The 24,518-nt window shown below is 36.5% G+C and overlaps 1 protein-coding gene across 1 annotated transcript in view; it reads left to right on the top strand.

The window, feature by feature from the left end:
* Positions 1–24,518, top strand: part of Vwde (von Willebrand factor D and EGF domains) — a 67,544-nt gene that overhangs the window by 18,489 nt on the left and 24,537 nt on the right. Inside the window, exons 11-25 of the mRNA XM_069997365.1 lie at positions 698–897; positions 1,032–1,996; positions 2,899–3,029; positions 5,306–5,461; positions 5,589–5,693; positions 8,083–8,197; positions 9,643–9,893; positions 11,128–11,347; positions 11,453–11,590; positions 14,047–14,601; positions 15,520–15,615; positions 15,699–15,794; positions 17,566–17,661; positions 18,639–18,734; positions 20,248–20,343. Coding sequence (XP_069853466.1) covers positions 698–897; positions 1,032–1,996; positions 2,899–3,029; positions 5,306–5,461; positions 5,589–5,693; positions 8,083–8,197; positions 9,643–9,893; positions 11,128–11,347; positions 11,453–11,590; positions 14,047–14,601; positions 15,520–15,615; positions 15,699–15,794; positions 17,566–17,661; positions 18,639–18,734; positions 20,248–20,343 — 3,316 coding nt within the window. The remainder of the gene's footprint in view (positions 1–697; positions 898–1,031; positions 1,997–2,898; positions 3,030–5,305; positions 5,462–5,588; positions 5,694–8,082; positions 8,198–9,642; positions 9,894–11,127; positions 11,348–11,452; positions 11,591–14,046; positions 14,602–15,519; positions 15,616–15,698; positions 15,795–17,565; positions 17,662–18,638; positions 18,735–20,247; positions 20,344–24,518) is intronic.

Here is a 24,518-nt window from a genome sequence, read left to right as displayed (position 1 = left end):
TTTAATTATTGGTAAAACATACCATTTTAAAAAGAAAGAAGTATTATTTTCATTAAAAGCAAATTAGTAACAGCACATTAATCAGAAAAGCAAATATAGGTAGTATATCTTTTGTGACTTTTGATTTGAAGTGATTATTTTTTCTCTGGGTCTGGTCTGGGCCAGGTGAATTCCACAGACCCAGACAAATGGCACCTAGTCAGGTGATACAGGTTACTACAGTCACGCAGCAAACTCTTCCCACACTAATTGCCAATTCCCCAAGAAGCCTCTGCTTATAATTGGCTTCTGATTCTATTTACCTACTAGCAACAAGAGAATGCTGGTTAGCCACAGGAACATGTTCTCTAGAGTTACATGTATTGGTATGAATTAATTGCTTGTCAGTCTAGTCACTTATTAAATAACTACTATCAGAAAATGACTGGGTAAACACTGATTTGTAACTATCCTTGTTTTATAAAATACTGTCTTTTAGTTTAAAAAATTAAAAAGGGAGTTGAATGCACTATATCTCCAAAAGTTAAAAAGATAAAAGATTAATATGGTGACCAAATTTCAAATGAGGAAAATGAAAAAAAAATTCTTTTGAAACAAATTAATGTTTTGTTCTGTTTATGATAGGAATAAGTGAGTTTGTTCCCTATGTACTTAATTGACATCTTTTATTTCCTCAATGCTTACTTCTGTGTTTCAGATTTGGTTTTCTTCTGGAGCATTCGTCCGTGCTGACCTTAGTGAATGGGGTGTCAGTCTCACCATCAGAGCCCCTAGTTCGGATTACAGGAAGACTTTGGGACTCTGTGGTACCTTTGATGGAAATCCTGAAAATGATTTCCATGATAAAAATGGAATCAAATTGGATGAAAATTTTAATGATTTTATTAAGGAATGGAGGTAAGAAATGAACCATTGTAATTACATTAAGATGGAAGTTAAATGAGTGCTGATTCAATGTTCTTCCTTTCTGCATGTCATTGCTTGGAAAACGTTTTTGTTCAAATCCTTCTTTTCTGTTTTCCTTCTGGAAGGATTGTACCTGGAGAGAGCATGTTTGACACTTTGCCAACTTCTCTCACATATCCTACAAGACTCTCTTATTGTAGCTGTTCACTGGGATCTGCATCTAAGCACTCATTTCCTAATCATGCTTACCGTGTTTCTCAGTCAGAAATTGCTTCTGTTTGTGAAGATATCAGACATGTTCTGTTCTCCTCTTTGATACCAGAACTAGATGTCACTTCAGAATACATTAAGACCTCTGAGGACTTGAACCTAGAAGTTCTTGACAGAGGACTAAATAAGCACACATCTGGAGATGAAAATAAGTTGGATTTCTTGTTGCAAGAAACAATGTTTGCAAACCTAACCAAACTGGACTTGAATTTACAACATCCTGGGAATGAAAAACAAGATGCATCAGAATATTTGGACAAGGAGAGAAAGAACCAAGAGAGTTACAGCCAAGACTTGAAGTGGAATCAGCTACACCGATGGAAACGACAAAACGTTAATGAATTTCTGCTTTCGCTGGCTTTTCAAAGTCACAATCAAATGAACCTGGAAAAGTTTACTTACTTTTTCCCCGAGGATCATGTCGAAGATGCCCATCAAGAATTTGTCCCCTCGTGGCCCACACCTTCTGGTCTTACCAAATCCAGCACCTTGGCTCTCTGTCAGCAGACACTAGCCAACTCCAGCATAGGAAGGCTCTGTCTTGCTTTTCTTGGCAAGAGACTATCTCAGGCCATTGACATGTGCGTTAAGGATGTTCTTCTAAAAGATGATGCTAGCTGGGCAGAAGCCAGTCTGGCGCTTCTGGAAAATGAATGTGAAAAGAGAGTTTCAGAAGAGAAAAATTGGAACAAGGAAGAACTTGAAGACGTTCTCCTGGTATTAAAATGCCCAGGCTTATGCAGTGGCAATGGGCAGTGTATGGAATGGGGATGTGTGTGTTTTCCTGGCTTTAGTTCCTATGATTGCAGTAAATTGTATGGTGAGTAAATATCTTCCAACTGTGAGATTGTGACATTCAATTATGCAAGTGATTCGCTCTGTTTTATCTTTAGTATGTTAGAGCTTATAAAGATTACGTAGGGCAAGATCCATATTGCATTCATTATTACAGTAATGATTTCTCCAGGGGTTCACTATAATAGGTGAAATTCTTACAACTGCCTGTAAGCACATTAGGATCTTGAGTGCCATGTCTTTCCAGGCCCAAGCCCTTCCTCTGTCACCCTATTGTTCTCTCCAGACCCTGTGGTCTCTGTGCTGTTCTTTGGAAATGCCAGGCTTTTGGCTGGGGATATGACACAAATGGTAGAGCACTTGCCTAATAAATGCAATAATAGGCAAAAGCAGCAATTGTTAGGTAGTAATATTAACTACTGTATCTATAATGAGATTATTAGTTTAAAAATACCAGATGTATAATGGGTTAATTCAGTATTAAATACAAGCTAGCAATTAACTAGTTTAATACTACTAGCTAAACTATTTTACTACAAAATACAGTACCCTACTGAAATATTTTGTTACAAATATACATTTTTTCCCTTAGTCTGCATATATAATGTAAACTCATATGGCAAGCCAAAATGTATTTTGTTAAGGTAGTTATTTATTAGTACCTCTCCTTAATTAATGACAAATATTTTAAAAACCTTAACAAAATGCATATTTAGATACTGATAGTATCTATACCATCCTTTTTATTGGTTTGATGGTAGATGTTAGCATTTCTGTTAATACCAGATTACAATTAATGTGTAATGGGTTAATTCCTATAAAATATTTTGAGTAAGCTTTGAAATATTATCTTATGTATGCTTTTAATTCGGGCCTTGAAACTAATTGTTCTGACTTTTTGTGTTATTTCTTCTATTTTGTTCAAAGATAAGACCCCTGAAATAACTGAGCTTGAGAATGCTGGATTCTGTGATGTTCAGAGATATAACTGTGTGATGGTCAGAGTTTTTGGTGAAGACTTCAAGACTTCCATTAAGTGTGAAGTTACCAAGCTGCAAGTATGATTATTATGGACTTAATGACAAAACATTTGAAATGATTGAGTTTAAGAATAATTCAGATTGATTTTTATCTCGGTTTAGTTTTGTCAATTAGTTAGCAGAAAACCCCCCAGAAGACAGTAAGTCCACAAAGTCTACAGGGAAATTCCTTTGTTCCTTAAGTTTAAGATTTCTCTTTTTAATTGGATATGGTGGCTCAAACCTGCAGTCCCAGCTATGCAGGTGGTAGAGAAAAAGGAAATTATGATTTCAGGCTAGCCTGGGCAAAAGGTTAGCAAGAATCCATTCCAACAAACAAGCTAGGCCTGGTGGTATAAAAACCAAGCACTGGAATGCAAATTTATAATCCTAGCTCTATGAGAGGTCTAAGTAGAAGACTCCAGCCTGAAGCCAGAACTGAGCCAGACTTTACCAGAAAGATAAGCCAGCCTCCCCAGAGGAGGCTGAGGGCTGTGGGTGAAGTGGTAGCGCACTTGCTTCACAAGTGAGGATGTAAATTCAAATTCCAGTACTGCCAACAAAAAGCTGCCTTATTTACAAATTCTATTGAGATATTTTACATCATTGCTATTGAAATAACAAACTGAAAGGATATCAAGAAATCTCTATTTCTGATTTCACTATCCAGATGGCAGTTTCCGCTTGCTTCCAAAAGATAAATATCAAACCCTTTCTGCATAGCCCTTCAAGATGAGGTTAAGCCTTAGTGGCTTTGTTTTCATTACACATTATTTCAATCTCAGTGATAGCAATGATAAAGTGGCATGTTGTGTGGTTTTCCATTTTCTGTTTCTTTACATAAGAGTATCCATAGCATGTACTAGAGGCTCACAGGATATTTATGAATAGTTAGGACATATAATCCTGTTCATTTGGGGTAAACCATCATTAGAGAGTATGAAAACTAAAATCAGTTTCCACATCACAAACCAAGGGGACCTTGCATTCCTGAACTACAATGAGTACACCAAGACATTCCATCCTCTGCTAGAGAAAAACCACTGTCAGATCTGCAATCAAATAAAGAAATTTATATTATGGCTTATTTTTCAATCTCCAATTTTCAACATGGTGGTTTCTACAAGCCACACACTAGAATGTGCTTGGCTATCTTTGTTTTTATTTTTGTTTTTTTTTTCTGCTGACCTGCAGTATTGAACCATCAGCATACTGCATGACCAGTGATAAATGGGGGAAAATACTCTACAACCAAAACAATTTTACGTGAAAACCTAACATTTGCAACAGAATATACTTTCTTTCCATATAATTATGGAAAGTCAGAACAAAATTATTCTGATGTTTCCAGTTTAGGTCCTATGGCATTTTTACAACACTGTAAAACAATATCTAAAGTGTAGCTTATGCATTACATGCCACTGAGTTCATAAACAGGAGGAACTAGTTAGAATTTTACTTTTAAATGGTGTATAAAATAGCTCAAGCAAAAAGGCCCCTTTAATGAAGATAGTACATTTCTTATAGAATAGAGGAGAAGAATATAGACAAATTCCCAGAGGGAAAAATAACTTGACCGTGTTGACATTTGGACACTGTGACGAAAATTTACTTGTACATTTGTTATCAGTTCTATTCTTTCTGGGCTTCATTTTTCATTTTCCTATATACTTGTTTTCTACATATTCTTTATATGACCAAGAATAGTTCCACAGTTTATCTGGAATCTCAAGCTACCAGGGGCAAACTGGTCCAACATTCTGTTTGGTATAAAGTTGAATTATTCCAAGGAGTTATAAAGCACTAACTTTCTTAGTCCCTCCCCTGAACCAGGGAGGGATAGTCAGGGATGTGGATTGTCTGACATCCTAAGAACTCAGTGCTACCCATAACGAAGAGGAACAAAGGCATTTTCAAGTAGATGAAGAAGGTATAAAGTTCTACAAGAGAAAATGAGAAAGTTTTAGATGAGAAAATACATCCATTAGGCGTTATCTGTGTAGTCAGGTGTGTGTCCTTTTGCTCCAAAAATCATTGCACAGTGATTCAGCATATATGGCAAATATTGATCATTTCTTCAAGTTGAACACTGAAGTAAACACACACTTATTAGGAGCAGTTTATATTCAGTTAAAATGTCTATGTTTTCATTATTTTGAATGCAATTCACTCTCCATAGGTCTTTGTTTCTTCATTGTGTTTTCTATTGTGGTAGACATATACCTTAACGTTTGTATTTGACTATATGTAAGTCACTATCTGAATATTTTTCTGGTTTAACAGAAATTAATTTCTTTCTCAATTAATGCCTTCAGTATAATGGCCATAAATGGGTGCTGGGAGAATCCATCTCTGTTCCGACGATCTTTCAGAACAGCAGAACTGTTGATTGTCACTTACCAACTGAGGTCCAGCAGGCTAATACCATGGATCTGATGGGTGAGAACTCAGTTGTGAAGTGGCAGTTAAAGGTAAAGTGGTAACAAAAAATAAAAGATATATTTTCATTTATAAATGTAGTAAATAGTCATGAAAATTCATGAGTTTATGATGCTACCTTCAGAACAAAGCATCTTACTATAGAACTGCATCTTGCAGGTGTCTAATGATGGTTACAAATATAGTAATCCCAAAGTATTGGTCATATACAATGGAACTTGTCAAATATGTGGTCCCTATGAAAATGACTCATGTACTATCAAGGTATGTATGTTTTTCACCTACTTGCACATTTGCTCACTGGAAGTCTTACTCCCTGTGCTATTGCTATATCTGTTGTAGTTTTTCCACCTTTATATTAGAAAGACATAGAGAAATGCCTTCCTCACATTTATTAAAGGTTAATTGTAATTGTTCCTTTTTCTATACTGAAATAACAGATAAGAGGTAACCATCACTATTTTGATTGACTGGTTCTTTCCTTCCTTCCTTCCTTCCTTCCTTCCTTCCTTCCTTCCTTCCTTCCTTCCTTCCTTCTTTCCTTCCTTCCTTTGTTTCTTCCTTCCTTCCTTCCTTCCTTTTCTTTTTTTAATGATAAGAAAGAGCTAAATTTTCTTTGATTATATGGGTCATGCATACAGATTGTTTATTTATAAAAAATTAAAAGATGAGGTTCATACTGAATTATTTACTATACAGATTGTTTTTTAGTAGCAATAATTTTTTTTCATATCAGATGTCTCTGTTGTTAGTTACTTTTATGGCAAAAGGTAATCAGTTGACTAGAGTTTGTATAAGGTTAGAACTTTTACAGAGAGATGTTTTATTTGTTTCTATATTATCCCTTCCATTTTGTTTTTATCTCTCTCTTTTTTTTTGTCAGTCCTGGGTCTTGAACTCCGCTCTTCAACTCAAGGCTACCACACTACCATTTGAGCCACAGTGACACTTCTGGTTTTCTGGTGGTTTATTAGAGATAAAGAGTCTCATGGACTTTCCTGCTTTGAACGGAGATCCTTAGATCTCAGCCTCCTGAGTAGCTAGGCTTACAACAGTCATGAGCCACCAGTGCTGGGCTTCTTTTTTTATCTTTTAAGTAGTTATACAAAGGGGTTACCAATCAACATGTTAGTTTCTAAGTAAGATGCATCTTAATGAGTATCTCACCTTTCCTTATTCTTCTCCTTTCCTCCCAACTCCATCCCAGAGAGTTTTTTTTTTTTTTGGTCAGGGCTTGAACTCTGGGCCTGGGCACTGTCCCCTCAGCTCTTCAGCTCAAGGCTAGTGCTCTACCACTTGAGCCACAGCACCACTTCCAGTTTTCTAGTGGTTTATTGGAGATAGGAGTCTCACAGACTTTCCTGCCCGGGCTGGCTTTGAACCGCAATCCTCAGATCTCAGCCTCCTGAGTAGCTAGGATTACAGGCGTGAGCCACTGGTGCCCGGCGAAGTTTTTTTTTGGGGGGGGGCGGTCCGGTCGTGGGGCCTGAACTCTGAGCCCCACTGGGCCCCACTGTCCCTCAGCTCTTCAGCTCAAGGCTAGCACATTACTACTTGAGCCACAGTGCCACTCTGGCTTTTTTTCTGCTTATGTGGTGCTGAGGAATAGAACCCAGGGCCTCATGCATGCAAGGCAAGTGCTCTACCACTGAGCCACCTTCCCAGCCCGAGATGATGATGATGATGATTATTACTATTACTATTATTATTATTATTATTATTTTGACAAGTATATTATTCAGGCTATGTTAACTAAGATCTTCCCACTACACTCTCATCTTTATGTCTATCTAGTTTACTGGGCTTTTTTTTATATAAATGAATTGACCAGAGACCCAGTATGATTCGATCTCAAAATTGATGAGCACACACACATTCTCACACACACACACAATGAAGTTCTGAGAAGCTTATTTTATTTTTACTGCTTATCTCATTGACATACCAATAAGCATTTTTTAAATATTGTTATACAAGATTGTGCTATTTTTGTTTCTTTGTATGTTCCTCCCCCATGGTACAACCCCTGTTTTCACTGTATTTGATGTCCATGCCCTGCATCTTCTTGGGCTATTTTTATTCTAATTCTTATTTAGTATTCTAAGTAATATCAAAGGAAATTTTGTAAACTAACAGTGTTTATAATCAAATTTGAATTTTCTGAATAAAATTTGGTTTTCTCAGACTAAGAAAGCCTGCTACATTGAATGTTCTTTTCTGAATGCCATAATCTCCTTCAACTATTTTTGTAATATTTTTTGTAACATAACTACAAACTAATGTGAATTTTTAAGACACACAAAAGAAAATGACAATTTGTTATTTAGTAAAATATTTTCAGCATAAGTTTATCAGTGAAAAGAAGTTTTTCCTCTCTTGTTATTTATAAGCTATTCACTATATTTTTTTACAGTTCCCATGTATTCTTCCAGGTAGACCAATTCCATAGGCATTTATACTATTATAGGAAATAATTTATCTTCTAGCACACACTTATAATTACAAGATAAAAAAATTGTAATCAAATCGGAGCTATCCTACACTTTATTGGAATCATCCTTCTATATGTTGCTATAATCTAGCCACAATTTTTATGTACTAGCTATAACTTGTCTTTATTGTTATTTTCCTTTTTTAAAAAATTTTCCACTAGGAAAATGTTTGTGTTATAGATGGGCTCTGCTACTCTGAAGGCGACAAAAATCCAACTATGTCATGTTTGATTTGTAAACCACAAACCTCAAAATTTACTTGGTCCTATTTAGAAAGTAAGTTATTGTTTATTAATGCATATATTTCATGTATTAACTCATATATATGGATCAGTTTTAGAGTGTATTTGGACCATAAGGTACAGAAATGTTTTAGATAGATGAACACTTTATCTAATTAGCATTTTTCCTAACACTGTATTTTAATTTGCTGTCAGAAATGTGAGTTTATTTTGTAGACTGTCATGCATTGGGTAGTAACATTTGGGTCAATGACAGGTCACAGATATGATGGAGAGCCCATAAAATTATATCACGTAGTGACATCATAGCTGCCTGACTTTGGGAACTGAACTTTATGATAGTGACAAAATAACAAAATTACCTAAAAATCCATTTCTCAGAACTTCACCCCCACCGTTAGTTATAAGTGGGTGCCTTTTTTAAAATGGCTGTGTTATGACCAATTTATGAAGATCCATAATGTTTTGAGGATGAGGAAATTTTGAAAACAAACCATGTTGCTTATTAAAATATACCCTTGGTAGAATGGGGGCCAGAACTAGAGCTGTGGCCTTAGTGCTTCATTGATGTAGCAAACACAGTGCTGCTTAGTAGAGTCACTTAATTCTGCCTACATAAAAACGGTTTTAACTTATTTTGTAAGCGTAGGGGGAACCCCCAGATACAGTCACTTTATTAGTGTGTGAGGCTGGCCACAGGGATGGCTCTGAAGGAGCAAGGGAGTTATATAATTAATGGCTCTCATTAATTGGGAAAGCAGGTTCAGTGATGAAAACTGAGGGAGTCAAATAAGAAATATAGTCTAAGCCAGGCGTTGGTGGCTCACACCTGTAATCCTAGCTACTCAGGAGGCTGAGATCTGAGGATCACAGTTCAAAGCCAGCCTGGACAAAAAAGTCTGTGAGACTTTTATCTCCAATTAACCAACAGAAAACTGGAAGTGGCACTGTGGCTCAAGTGGTAGAGCACTAGCCTTGATCTGAAGAGCTGAGGGACAACACCCAGGCCCAGAGTTGAAGACCCAGGACTGACAAAAAAAGAAAAAAGAAAAAAGAAAAAAAAAAGAAATATAGCCTAGACAGTGAAGGAATGGAAAGAGAAAGTTCATGAAGAGAATGTGTGAGAGAGAACACACAAATGCTCATCAGCAGAGAGATTGTGAACACAGAGGAGGAAGCAAAAAGGAAGTACATCAGTATGGGAAGTCTATCCATCAGGGCAGTAGCAATGTACTTAGGCATTTTATGCTGTATCTAAAGTGTTTTGATGCTTCCATAGCCAAACTTGTGGTTTGCACTTGACAGTTACTTTTCATTTTCTTAGAATGGAACTCAAGTTGCTCTGTTTAAAAGACTGAAAGGAGCTAATAGAGCTTTTTAATCAGAGTTTAGCTTCAACATCCTCTCTACTGGACTCTGAATCATGTTTTTTTTTTCTTTTTTACACAGGCACAAAATTAAATGCTGTCTCTGTTACAGGAAACCAACCTCCTATGATTCAATCCTTGCCAGACAAAATACAGACCTTTTATGGAGAAAATTTTGAGTACCAGATCATGGCCCTGGATCTAGAAGGTTCTGAGATCCATTTTACATTGGATTCTGGTCCTGAAGGAGCAAGTATTTCTTCTGCAGGACTTCTTACATGGAAAGCAGAGGCACAGATTCCCCCACCATTCTCCATACGCCTTCAGGATGACTGTGGTGCTGAGGCAAATGTCAAAATTCAGGTCAGACTTGTAATTACAGTATTATCACTGGGTCCTCTACTAATGAAACATATTGTCTTAATTTCAAACAGCAATAAAGTTCTTTACCATTGTATGCTTGACAGTTCCTTGAAACCTTAGAGACAGTGAGGCCCAGAAGCCTGGATCTAAGTGAACAATCTCCACCATTTTATTCTGTACTTAACTATGATAAGGAAGCAGAACTCATTCATTTCCACCTCCACTAATGGCCTCTTAGTAAAATGAGAACAATAATTATACCCTTTCCTTCAGATTAAAGACTTTCATATTCTAGTTACTTTTGTTCACTCATCAATGTGGCTATCATAAGCTTTAAAAATTTGTACACTGTTTATAAGCCATAATTGTCTTGGGGCTTGGGATATACTGTTTTCTTGACATTAGAAAGGACATGTATTCCATACCATGATAATGTAGGAATTAAAGTCATCATTTTCTCTCTAGATTTGAGAATAATCAGAGTAATTAATTGGTTCCCTGGTGGGTGAGTTCCCCTCTAATTATTTACTTTATAACAATTGATCATCTTTCTTACTGGGTGTGGTGGTATGTACCCATAATCCCCAAACAAAGGAGACTGAGGCCAGAAGAGCACAAATCGAACGTCTTCTCAGGCTACATAATGTGACACCAGCTTAGATGCATAGAGAGAATATATCTCAAAAATAATAAGGGTATAAAGAGAATTTGTGGGTGGAGTCAAGACTCAAGTGGAAGATCGCTTGTTGTACCAAACAGGAGCTCTTGAGTTCAACCCCTGGTACAAGAAAGAAGGAAAGATGGGAGGAATGAAGATAAGAAGACAAGAAGGCAGGAAAGAAAGAAGAAAGGAAGGAAGGAAGAAAAAAAGAGGAAAGGAAAGGAAAGGAAAGAAAGAAAGAGAAAGAAAGAAAGAAAGAAAGAAAGAAAGAAAGAAAGAAAGAAAGAAAGAAAGAAAGAAAGAAAGAACAAACGAACAAAAGGAAGGAAGAAAGGAAGAACTTGATCATCGTGGAACATTTCTTGAAATATTGTCATCAGTATTTTTGTTTAGGTTGTGCTCTTGATGCTGGGCATAAGCTGCCTTATTAAATTATTTTAATATCATTATATGTAATATATATTGCAAAAAATGCCTGATTGGATCATACACAAAAATATACATGCCTATTATGATTCTTAGGGCAATGACTGAAGTTAATTTTATTTCAAATATTTATTTTTTCTTTTGTAGGTGGCTGTAAAATCTTGCGACTGCTTGAATGGTGGATTGTGTGAGTCCGATAGGAGCTTTCCTCCAGGGAGTGGCGCATACTTGTGTGTCTGCTTGCCTGGCTTCCAGGGTGGTCGTTGTGAAGAGGATGTCAGTCAGTGCCAATCAAACCCTTGTGGCCTTGGCAGATGTCATAGAGGTTTTGACAGTTATTCTTGTGAGTGTCCACCTGAGTTCAAAGGTAACTTTTGGTTCATCATGAACTAAGTCAGAATATGAATAAATTTGAAATGGGAGCTCCTTGGAACAGCAATGAAGCAATGAACTCTTGATTCATTTCCTATAGGAAAAAACTGTGAAGAAGATGTTGATGAGTGTAAATCTGGGCCTTGTTTTCCAGGAGCAGAATGCTTCAATACCTTTGGCTCCTATTATTGTAGCTCATGTCCAAAAGGATTTTATGGTGATGGGAAAACATGTCACAGTAAGAGTTCCTATTTTCTTTTCTGCTATGGAATGGTTTCTGATGCATTTAATTTATTTGAGTGAGTTGACTCCATTCTCTCATTCACTCCTGTGTTACCTTGGTGCATATGCATCGTCTTGTAAACTGAAATAAATGAAGAGGATACAGAAACGTAGGAGACATGTACTCTGAATAGGCAAGAATGGAGCATCAAGGAATATGACTAGTGAGCACAAAGTGCAGTAAGGGATTCTTTGTCTTTGAATAGAAGTACAGCATGAATAGGGCTATAGGGCATCATGGCTTCCTGGAAAGATAAGAAGACACTTGAAAAAGGAAATGTCTGGTCTATGCTAGAACTATAGGATCTGCAGGTTAATGGAGAGAAAAAGTATTCTGGGAAGATGGAACAGCATGGGAAAAGGCACAGGGGCCTGGAGCACCACAGGATGCCTGGGACCTTGTAAATAATTCACTAGGAAAAAGAATCAAGGAGAACTCCTAAGAGAGTTGAAGCTGGAGACAGTCCGCAGACAGACATAGGGGAATCATGTAAAGTTTTGAAAGGAGAAGTTTGGTAAGGTTTGTATTTGAGAAAAATTATTTTTAACTAATACAGAAGAATGGATCACTTATGAATAAAGAATGACAACAGTCTAAAGGTAAGAAAGGTCATAACAATGTTCATTCTCATTGAGATTCTTATTCTCAAGGTTATTCCCTACCAGTAAGGAGAAAGGGATGTCAGCAGCATGGAAAGACATAGTTCTGAGGGCAGAATTGACTGGAGGTGTGTGAGTGGTACTAAAGAAAGCTCTGTTAGTCAGCATGAGCTACCGTGACAGACAACCAGACACTGAATGCTGCTCACTCAACTGTATTTTACCCCCTCACAATTCTGGGTAGAAGGTCAAGACGAAGGTGCTGGTTTAATTGGTTTCAGGGAGAGCTTCTTGGATTTCAGAGAGCTATCTTCTTCCTGGTCTTTCCTCTGTGTGTGCTTTTCTAGTTCCTCTTTTGCATTGTAGGATAAAAGTCCTTTATATCATGGCCTCTCTCTTCTTACTCATGTATGTAACTTTATCCCTTTTGGCTGTTTAGATTTGAATTTTCAACCACCCCAAAGGAGCATTCAGTAACTGGTACATGATCTACCCACAGTCCCACTACTACTAAAATCCTGTTGGGCAAAGAGAGAATCTCCCACTTGCCATTAAACTCAATTATGAATCTCATGGGAAATTTGAAGAAAGCTGTTTCTTCAGGCTATGAATATGTGGACAAGGTTCTCAGTGCAAATCTGAGTCTGGATAAGCTACAAGTTCCTGCAAATAGCAGTAGCCTTTTAAGCATTCATGCAAAAAGCTCCCGTGATGATGTATAGGACATTTTCCAGTGTGGATTATGTTTTAGGTTTTAGGTGGATTAAGATTAGGTTTTAAATATATTAATTCAATGCATAGGACTGATTCTGTAGCAGAAGGTTTGCCTAAAAGACAGTATGTCAACTGATTCCTTATTTTGAGAAGGTTGCAATCCAAATGACATGAATATTTTATGCTTCTGTGCACTGTTCTTTGGTTTTACGATAGCTGAGCTCTGATCTGATTTCTGCATACAAATTTACAGTTGAAACACATCTTTTAAATGAAATTACTACACAAACTATGGTTGTCACAAGGTCTGACAAAAACTTAATTAAGGAAAAGGATAGTGAAATCTCCAAACAGAGAGAAAGCTATGTTGAGTCAACAAACGGATATCGCTCTAGTAAGTAATGGTGTTATATCAACTTTAATGACAAGTCATAATTAGCATGTGTTTTCTATAACTCTAATATATTTATTCCTTAGGTAGTTTTGTTTTTAGAAAACCACATAGCTACATGCAACTAGAAATGTTTTTTTTTTCTTTCCTTATCTATTAATTCTTCTGTTTTATAGTGTAGAAAAGTGTGTTCATAATGTATAATGAACAAAAGATAGAATCAATTAAAATTATTTCCTGGGAGCTTATTATTTTTTTTTAAACTTTTTTGTTTGTCGGTCGTGGCGCTTGAACTCTGGGCCTGGGTACTGTCCCTGAACTCTTCAGCTCAAGGCTAGCACTCTACCACTTGAGCCACAATGCTACTTCTGGGTTTTCCGGTGGTTAATTGGAGATAAGAGCCTAATAGACTTTCCTACCTGGCCTGGCTTTGAACTGTGATCCTCAGATCTCAGCCTCCTGAGTAGCTAGGATTACAGGTGTGAGCCACCAGCACCCAGTTTATTTTTTAACTTCTATAGTAGCTAAACTTCTCTGCTATCTTGGGTCACCCAATAGCTCTGTAGTGTCACAACTTTATGGTACTGACTATGATGCTATGCCTATTGAAGAACCTAAATAAAAAATGAATAACAATAATATTGTGCTAGAGTTCAACATTAATAAATGTAACTGGATGACATTTCTATTTCCTTTTGGTTGTTCAGATTTGGATTTTCAATCACCTCAAAAGGAGTATTCAGTAACTGCTACAAGCTTTGCCCACAGTCCCACTACTACTCAAAACCTTTTGAGCACAGAGAGCATCTCCCAATTGCCATTAAACTCAACTACGGCTCTCATGGGTAATTTGAAGAAAGCTATTTCTCATCAGATGTCTGGTTATGAATATGTGGACAAGGTTCTCAGTGCAAATCTGGATGAGCTACAAGTTCCTGCAAATAACACTAGTCTTTTAAGCATTCAGTCAAACAGCTCCTTTGGTGATGAAAAGGACATTTTCCAGAGCATGATCCAAAGAGAGATGGGAAGACATCATTCTCAGATTAACATGTCCCTCCAAGCATACACCCACTTTGCATCTGCATTACCAGTGACTAAAGCAGTGACAGTTTTTTCAGGAAAGTCTGGATCAACCAAAACATCAACTTGCACTAAGTCATCCTGTTTTCTTGGGGTTTCTTGTGTACCAACCAGAGATGGCCATTTCAAATGTGGACGCTGCCCTTTGGGGTACTATGGAGATGGCATCAGTTGCAAAGGTAGTGTGAAAATTCTTCATAAATGTGAACTAGGGAGTTCCCATAACTAAGAAGATAGGTTTTCTATTTACTACTTTCTATTTATTTCATCCAATATTTATGGTATTTTTGATAGAAAGGGGTTTCTCCTGAGTTACTTTTAAGTATACATAATAGGTATATTCTAGTAGAAAACTTCGCTATCAGTTATGTCATAAAACTGACAACGCATACAATGAAGTTTCAAATACTATTCTTCTAAGTTCTGAAACGTCATTGCCTTTTTTTATTGTGAAAATACAGTATAGAGGAGTTACAATTACATGGGCAAGATAATGAGTACATTTTTTTCTTTTTGGGTCCAGTCAAGGGGCCTGAACTCTGGGCCTGGGCACTGTCCCTCAGCTCTTCAGCTCAAGGCTAGTGCTCTACCACTTGAGCCACAGTGCCACTTCCGGCTTTTTTCTTTTTGCTTACATGGTGCTGAGGAATCGAACCCAGTATCTCATGCATGCAAGGCAAGTGCTCTACCACTGAGCCACCTTCCCAGCCCATATGAGTACATTTCTTATCAAGCATTGTTGCCTCCTCCTTTGTTTCCCCTTCCTATCCCTTCCCATCTCCCCCCACCCCTTCATTGCCTTTTAAAAATTGTAATCTGCCATGTATGATTGGCCACCACTGCCAACCTTAGGTACTGCCCTGAGGGGTAATTTCTATGTACAATACTTATTTCTTACTCTGCTAGCCATTTCTTCAATCATTTTAATAATAAAAGAAGTATAAACAAAAATGAAATCATAGATCGCTGTAGTTTCTGTTGTAATACAGTATCAAAATAATAGCATTTGAGAAAATTTGAATTGTATCATAACTAAACATGAGGAGTATATGTATATTAAACCATCTACACAGCAATTTTTTGCTTGATTCATGCAGCTATTTGTAGACACCCTTGTGGGAAAAACAGAGAATGTGTGGCCCCCAACACATGCAGGTGTAAAGCAGGCTACATTGGTTCGAACTGCCAAACCGGTAGGTACAGCATTGCCTAGTTTGCATAATAAATTGATCACTGATAATTGAGATCTCTAAACCCTTGGCTCTATTTTATACAGCGATATGTCACCCTGCTTGCAAAAACCATGGAAAATGTGTAAAGCCTCACATTTGTGAATGCCCTCCAGGATATGGTGGAGCTACCTGCACTGAAGGTGATAAATCAAACTAAAATTCAATAATGGAGCTAAAACTAGGTGTTACTTTTAAAAATTATTTTACTTATTTGTATTATTATTATCATTAAGTAGTGTACAAAGAAGTTGGCATTTAGCAAAGCAGTTCACGAATACAATGCATCTTGACCAATGTCACCCGTCATCATTCTTATCCATCCATCCCCTACCCACTTGCTCTCTTACTCTCCTTACTTTCTTTAAAATAGTTGTGAGAGATAATTCAGTTTTGCTTGGCATGTATTGATATATTTTACTAATGTTAGTGTATGATTCTATAGTTTTTTCCCAAATATATATTAAAATAATTAATTGAAGTTTAAAGAATACGGAATGTTAACAATCAGAGATCTAAGAAAAAAATGAATAGCTTATCTTTGGTAAAATTATCTTCCAAAATGATTTTTGGGATTTAGCTATGTTATTGGCAAAAATGATTATTAATTGACTTACCAAAGATGACTCAAAAGAAACATTACATGTAAAGTAATTAAAAGATATAAGGTAGCAATGAGAAAGTATTCTTAATAAATTATTGTAAAATGATGTACAGAGCAGTTGCAGGTACATAGTCAGGTGATGAGTACATTTCTTCTTGAACAGCATCATGTCCTCCCTAATTTTCTCCCACTTTTCCCCTCGCAACTCCCAAAGTTGTATAGTTCATTTCCCATAGTGCAAAATAGTGAGTTTAAAGAGAAATTTAAACAGCAATTATATAAGTATATTGGGCTAACAAAGTGGCTTAATAGTAGAATGTTTGCCTAGCATGCTTGAGGCCCAGAGTTCAATTCTTTGGTACCACATAAAAAGACAAACAAAAACGTTTTAAACAATAAATAAAAAAGACATCTATAATCTTATTAGTTGTACTATTTAAGCTAAAATGTTAAGTGCAGATGGTAGATGATACTTTAAAGAAATAAATTAATCATTGTTTTAAAAAAGTTCCTTTAAAAGCATATACTCTATTTAGGGGAGAATCTCCATGATGTAACTTATTTGAACAAGTTTTGGACATTTTGACAAAATGAATATCCTGTGTGGATGAGGAGCTCAAGGGGAAGGAGGCAAATATAGTCATGATATCCAATGTACTTGTATGAAAATGGAGGTGGGGGGATGGGTGAGGTTGGGGTAGATGCAGGAGAAGGCTGGAAGGGGTGACATTGATCAAGATACCTTATATTCATGAACTGACATGTTGATTTGAGAATTCTGGTCACAATTGTTTAAAGATAGTAAAAATAAATTTAATATAAAATATTTTAAAATTAAGAATATCTTCTAGTAGATGGCACATGCAATTACAAATAAGGATTTGTTATATGCTTTAGTGACATGGCAAAGTATAAATTAACAAGGGAATATAAATTTAGGGTAAACTAACAAAAGCTTACAACACTAATAAGGTATGAGAATATATTTATAATGCACCCTAAGATTCACTTTTCAGGACAAGTATAAAATTTTATGTTTCTACCCAATTTTTAGCAGAGTTTTTCATAAACCTCTTATATCCCTGTCTGTATTGCATTCATTAGATTTCTTTTATAAACCAAAACAAGACATGAATGCTGGTGAATATTTCAGAGAAAGATATCCACGTAGTCTGTACTGCAGAAGGGAACTGCATGGGAAGAGAACTGAGGCCACTATAACTGCTCTTATAAAGCTTTCTTGTGTTTGTGATATCAATTTTAATTATCATGACAAAGACCTGATTTACTAATGCAATCTGTATCCACAGAACATTGCAACCCTCCTTGTCAACATGGTGGTACATGCTTGTCTGGCAACCTCTGCACTTGTGCTTACGGTTTTGTGGGACCCAGGTGTGAAACAAGTAAGCAAAGATCCTGTGTGGTCATGATATAATGAACTTGTTTCTTTGATGAAATAAACCCACACCCTAACTAAAAACACCCACTCATGATTTGTGATGCTGAATAGCATTGGGAACAACTGTAGATGACCAATCTGAAGGCAAAGACTTATTTTTTCTGGGCATGGAGGCTCAAACTGTAATCCTAGCTACTTGGGAAACTAAGATTAGGAAGATTAGGAAGATTAGCCTGACCATAAATGTAAGATTACATTTGAAAAGAAATTAAAGGAGAAAAAGACTGGGGGTATTGTTCTAGTGGTACAGGATCTATCTAGCAAAAGCAAGGCCCTAACTTCAAACCCAGTAACTAAATAAACAAAAAACAATCATTTTTAGGAAGTGGCTCTGTGGTTCAAGTGGTAGATTGTCAGCCTTGAGCTGAAGAGCTCAGGGACAGCATCCAGGCCCAGAGTTCAAGCTCCACAACTGGCAGAAAAAAAAAAAATAGTTTTTTTTTAGTCTCTGAAGTAATTCTCTGAATCCTACCTTTGATCCTTCTTTGAAATAGAAGGAAGTCAAATATGTTAATTTGCATATGAATTTTCCTTTTGTCTTTATTGTTTTTCATTTTTTTCAGTGTTTTTGTTTTTGAGTTAGCATTTATGATATGCCGGGGTATTAATGTACTATTTTATACATGTTCTCAACTCAGGTCGAACAAATTCACCCACTCCAACATAGTCCTATTCCTCCCCTTCCTTTTCCCACTTTTTCAAGTCTCATTTATTGTGTCTGTTTGCTCAACTAGCCAACTCTTATCATTAGGCTCAATGGTCTTAGAGAGCATTGAAGGCCAAACTCTATATTATGTCCCATCTTTCCTTCTGGCCTATTGATTAGCAGATATGTGTGGAAGTTATGAGCTAGTTATGCAATGGCCAACAATCTGTGTTTCTCTTGATTTGTCTTTTTCTTCTCTTATTCCATGACTTCAGAGGTTTGTAACAGGCACTGTGAAAATGCAGGTGAATGTCTTGAACCAGATGTTTGCCAGTGCAAGCCAGGCTGGTATGGACCCACCTGCAATACAGGTAAATTACAATTATGTTCAATGACACGTGAATTAAAAGAAATGTAAAATATTACAATGTCTTGAAGGCTTACACCTAACACACACACACACACACACACACACACACACACACACACACACACACACACACTGATCTGGCATGACAGTAATGAGATTGATCTATCAGACATGTTTTTTTAAATTGCTCTCTTTTCCTTCTTATTTTTTTTATTGGAATGTAGATAGCATCTTATAACATTATTGTATCATTACTTTATCTCATCAATATTAGATTTTTTTTGTTCCCCTCCTCCACTTACTTGGCATGAACATAGAACATCTATTCAATGTTTTATTTCTAGGTTAAAGATTTTATTTGTGTTTAATCACAACACAGATTTTCTATCTCATTAAAATTTCTCAAGCCAGCTGCTACTATAATCCTAGCTACTCAGGAGGCTGGGATCTGAGGATACTGGTTCGAAGCCAGCCAAAGCAGGAAAGTCCATGAGACTCTTATCTCCAATTAACCACCAGAAAAATAGAATTGGCACTATGACTCAAGTGGTAGAGTGCTAGCCTCAAGCTGAAGAGCTCAGGGACAGTGCCCAGGCCCAGAGTTCAAGCCCCACAACCAACCAAAAACTTTTTTTTTCTCTAAGTGATTCTGACTCACACACATCATATTATTCCATTCATTTATCAAAACATCAGACTGGTTTCTCTAGCAATGCATGTGAGTATTTGTGTTTATCCTAACTAAACACAATGAAAATTTAAGATATAGCTTGGCAAGTTTATGTGAGCTAAAGGACACAAAACATCAAATTGACTTTTGCTTTTATTGGAGAAGGCATATCATGAGTAAAGGAAGTAGAGATATTTATAGAAAAGACTGAGACAAGGACTTATAAGGAATATAATGAAAGCATAGTTGTTTTGAAGCAAAAGTCATAAATTAACCCTGGCAAGTTGATTTTGGAGGAAAATAGTATTTGACATGGGCATTGGTAGATGGGAAAAATCTAGGTTGAAGAATAGTTTGGAGAATATCTTTCAAAGCAAAATGAAGGTAAAAAGGGGAAACCAAAGGATGTTTCTGACCATGTTAGGGCCCGAGTGTAGGTCTCCTTTTGTTGGGAAAGAAACAAAGGATCCACAGAGCCATATGGAATTGAACAGATTGCGTACCATCCTTGTCCTGTTAGAGAGGCTGAAGTGAAACTATCTTCTCTTACAATCCTTCCCTCCACTCCCACCCCCAGTTCTCAGGGGGCATTTTGAAGGCTAACCACATACTCTACATTTGTAACTGAATAATATTTGTATACTTAATGAACATTCTTTCCAAACAATTATGAAGTTATTTTATTCCTCTCTGTTTACTAAAGTCTAATCAATAGTGGATTATGGGGCTTACTTACAGTAAAAAAAATTAAGTATTTTATTTCGTTCCATTTTGTGCTTTTATACAGCTTTCATTTTTAAAATAGTAAGGCTTTTGTGGTTGTCTTCCTTTTGCTGTTCATTAGCTCTGTGTGAGGCCATTTGCCTCAATGGTGGTTCCTGTTACAAGCCAAACACTTGCCTCTGCCCAGATGGATTCTTCGGAGCACAGTGTCAGAATGGTAATTATTCTTTCTTTATTAAGAAAAAGAAGATTATTTAGGTATCAACAGGTTTACATTCATACCAGACAACTTCTGGAGGGGAAAATCTTACTGTTTTCCTCTGTTCCTTATAATGTTTCATGAGTGGCTACCTACCCATGGCCAAGTTTGTGCAAATGCATTAGAGTTGTCATGCTAAATGGTTGTATTTCTTCAATTATATGTTATAGTCTTGGCACTTGTCTTTGCTGTTTTGTGGAACAAAGGTGTGAAAGAAATAGTCAACATTATCTTGAGTTGATAATGAAACAATATCTTCCTTACTGCCTTCTCTAAAAAAAGATAAACTTTGATTTATGTTAAACCCTACCATAACTTGTTATACCCAGATATCTCATGACTTTAGGTTCATTAAACACGTATGAAGAGGCATATATGCACATCACTATGAAAAGTGATGGGAGATATAAAAGTGCATGATTTTCTCCTTCTTGGCCCATTATGGCCCATCATTTAATGCCTCTCCCCACATGCTGCTACAGGTTTTTATTTTTTTATTAGAATAGGAATGTCTCAAAAGTGAATATATGCCGGGCGCCGGTGGCTCACACCTGTAATCCTAGCTACTCAGGAGGCTGAGATCTGAGGATCACGGTTCAAAGCCAGCGTGGGCAGGAAAGGTGGTGAGACTCTTATCTCCAATAAACCACTCAAAAACCGGAAGTGGTGCAGTGGCTCAAGTGGTAGAGCACTAGCCTTGAGCTGAAGAGCACAGAGACAGTGCCCAGGCCCAGAGTTCAAGCCCCACGACTGACCAAAAAAAAAAAAAAAGTGAATTTATATGTGGGAATTGATGCCAATGACTTATTTAAAATGTATTTTCAATATTGTCTGTTTTTGAGTTACACTATGGATAGAATGTGTTACACTATGGATAGAATGTATTTTTAGTAAAGAACTTATTAGAACATCTTCATAATTTAAATGTTAAGATTTGTACTTTTCCTTTCTGTGATGTGCTTGAACGTATAACTAGGTTTTTGTTGCTTAGAAGTTGATTAGGATAAGACTGAAGTTAAGAAAAAGAAAACATCATCCAGACACAGGATATTGAGGTTAGGGAAGGAGTTCTACTAGCTCACACTTCCTCTGAGGAACTAGTTTGAGAAATGCAAAGAAGTAAAAATATTAAATTACGACAAACCTTAGAAAATGACAGGTTATGACTAAATCCATGCTAAAGATTATAGGTACAGTTTTGTGATGTGTGTGTGTGTGTTTCTTTTGTCGGCCATCGGGCTTGAATTCTGGGTTTGTGAGCTGTCCCTCAGCTCTTCAGCTCAAGGCTAGAGCTCTACCACTTGAGCCACAACACCACTTCTGGTTTTCTAATGGTTTACTGGAGATAAGAGTCTCACAGGCTTTTCTGCCCAGGCTGTGATCCTCAGATCTCAGCATACTGAGTAGCTAGGATTACAGGTGAGCTACCAGCACCAGGCTAGTTTTTTGTTTTTTGCTTTTCTAATTTAAAGAATACTTCAGTAGTTTCTGTAATCAAACCCATGTAAATAAGATCTTACATATTTAATACAGAGTGTTATCCGCCTGTAAAATAGAAGAAAAAGCCCTTAAGTTTAACATTTCTAGACCCATATTAGGTATAGTTTTGAGTAGAGAAACTAAGGAATTTTAAAGCTTGATTGTGCCATGATAATTACAGTAGGTATAAGACATCTTTTAAAAAGTGTTCCTTGTTGAACATCTGTGCCACATACACTCTCTCTCTCTCTCTCTCTCTCTCTCTCTCACACACACACACACACACACACACACACACACACACACACACAGAGTTGGGAGGAAAACAAAATGTAGTTAAAAATTACCACTGTGGGGCTGGGAAGGTGGTTCAGTGGTAGAGCGCTTGCCTTGCATGCCTGAGGCCCTGGGTTCGATTCCTCAGCACCACATAAGCAAATTGAAAAAAGCCGGAAGTGGTGCTGTGGCTCAAGTGGTAGAGCGCTAGCCTTGAGCTGAAGAGCTGAGGGACAGCACCCAGGCCCAGCGTTCAGGCCCCACGACCGGACCCCAAAAACAAATTATCTAGCAATGTAACAAATGTAATACTCTTTATTCTTCAGCTTTATATGGATTTCAAGCAATCATCTGTGTAACACAGCATTTGGTTCAAGAACTATTTTCACTCAATGTGTTTTTACAGAATTTTCCTGATTTTCTCAATAGTTATTCATAACTTGGGACCCATCCTTCTCCTCAAATCCCCAATTAACTGTCTTACATGGGGTTTGTTAGGAGGGCCATCTGAGGTTTGTAGAGGGTCAGTTTTTCTCCTAAACCTCCTTTCCTACTGTGTATTATGAGTAGATGGATAAATCCAAAATATATTTTATTTTATTTTATTTCATTTATACATTGTTTTAATTATAAGGGTGTTTTGAGTAAATGTATTTATGTTTGTACTTATGTTTTCAAGAATACTGATTTTATGGCAAATTACTTTAAGTAATGTGAGTTTTGCTTTTTTAATTTTAGATTTCCAATTATAGATATCCCTGGTGTTGTTTTTGAGATCTCTAATTATAGATATCCCCTATGTTGTTTTTGAGGTAGAAGGAATACTTGTTTTGCCTAATGAACAGAAATAACTGTAAGTTAATTTTAAGTTGTATAAAGGAAAAAGAGCAGAAAATATAAGCACATTTCAGTAACAAAATATGAGGTATACCTCTGTTTATAGTCATAGGAGTCTATCTGTTTTAATAGTAAGCATTTTCTGTGTAACAAACCCCAATATTTCAGTAGTCTGGCATAATCATTCATTTTTCCCTATGCATAGGTCCTACAGTTTGGCTGGAATGGACTCTAGACTTTTTAACCTGACTAGGAGACACTCCACAGATTAAAATTGACCTGGTCAATTAAATAGAAGTAAGAGAGCGAAGCCAAGAATAAGTTTACCACACATTTTGAAACTTCTGTTCAGTCGCACAGCAAAGCACTGTACTAACTAGACAAGAACATAAGCCCCCTCTGGTCTTAGGGGAGATTAAAGGCAAAGTCACATGGCAAAGAGGATGAGTAAGAAAGAATAAAGGAAGTAATTGGCCACAAAAACCAGTAATGCAAAATAGCTCCATTTAAAAACTAAATTCAAATTATTGCAACAGTTTTTGTTTTGATGCTTAAAAAGTTTATTGGATAAATGGTTTTATAAGTACCAAAAACTGTCAGATAAAGTAGGCTCATTAATCAGAAAAGTTTTAGCCTAAAATAGTAGAAACTACTCACTAGAAGGATCCAATTGTAGTTCTTGTACTTGAAGTGCTTCATTTTCATTTATAAATCCATTTGAAATCAGTGTTTTCCTTACAAGGCTTGAAAATAGAAAATACAACTATTACAGAGAGACCCAACTCAAACTGACAGTTTAGCATAGCTCCATTACCAAAATCTGTTAACTTGAAATAGAAACTAAGATATATTTAAGTATTATTCTATCAAAAAGTTTTGAAAGGTTTGTCAACATGTAATAAAGAAATAAAATAAAACAAAAGCAACAACAAAAGCAACATATGAAAAAGCACTGACTTTTAGCTGTTCATTAGTGGCCCATGCCAGTAATCCCAACTCTTACTTTAAACTCCAGATGCTGAAAGATAAGAATTTGGACTTCAAGGCATACCAGAAAGATGCTGTCTTGGAAAAGGAAGAAAATTAAAAAAAAAAACTTTTAAAAAGACTAAAAACCAGAAGAAGTAATGTCATCTCTCATTAAAAATGACAATTACGAATTTTTTCCTATATAAATAATATAAGCATTTTTAAAAATTGTAAACAACTAAGACAGTGGTAGCTCATGCTTGTTTCAAGACCAGCCTAGGCAGAAAAGTCCATCAGACTCTTGTCTCAATTAGCCAGCATGAAGCTGGAAATGGATCTGTGTATCAAGTAGTAGAGTTCAAGCCTTGAGCAAAATAGCCAAGTAATAGGCCAAGGCTCTGAGTTCAAGCTCCTCTACCAACACACACACACACACACACACACACACACACACACACACACACACACACACACACGTGCAGAATGATAAATATGTACACAGAAAATACAAGGTGTATTTGAAATATGAAGGGAATATTCCCAGCAAATGATTCACTGTTATTAAGAGTCTT

Source organism: Dipodomys merriami, unplaced genomic scaffold (assembly GCF_024711535.1).
Source record: "Dipodomys merriami isolate MVZ:Mamm:240054 unplaced genomic scaffold, mDipMer1.0.p SCAF_5, whole genome shotgun sequence".
Classification (NCBI taxonomy): Eukaryota; Metazoa; Chordata; class Mammalia; order Rodentia; family Heteromyidae; genus Dipodomys; species Dipodomys merriami.
This window is presented reverse-complemented; position numbering and strand designations above follow the sequence as displayed.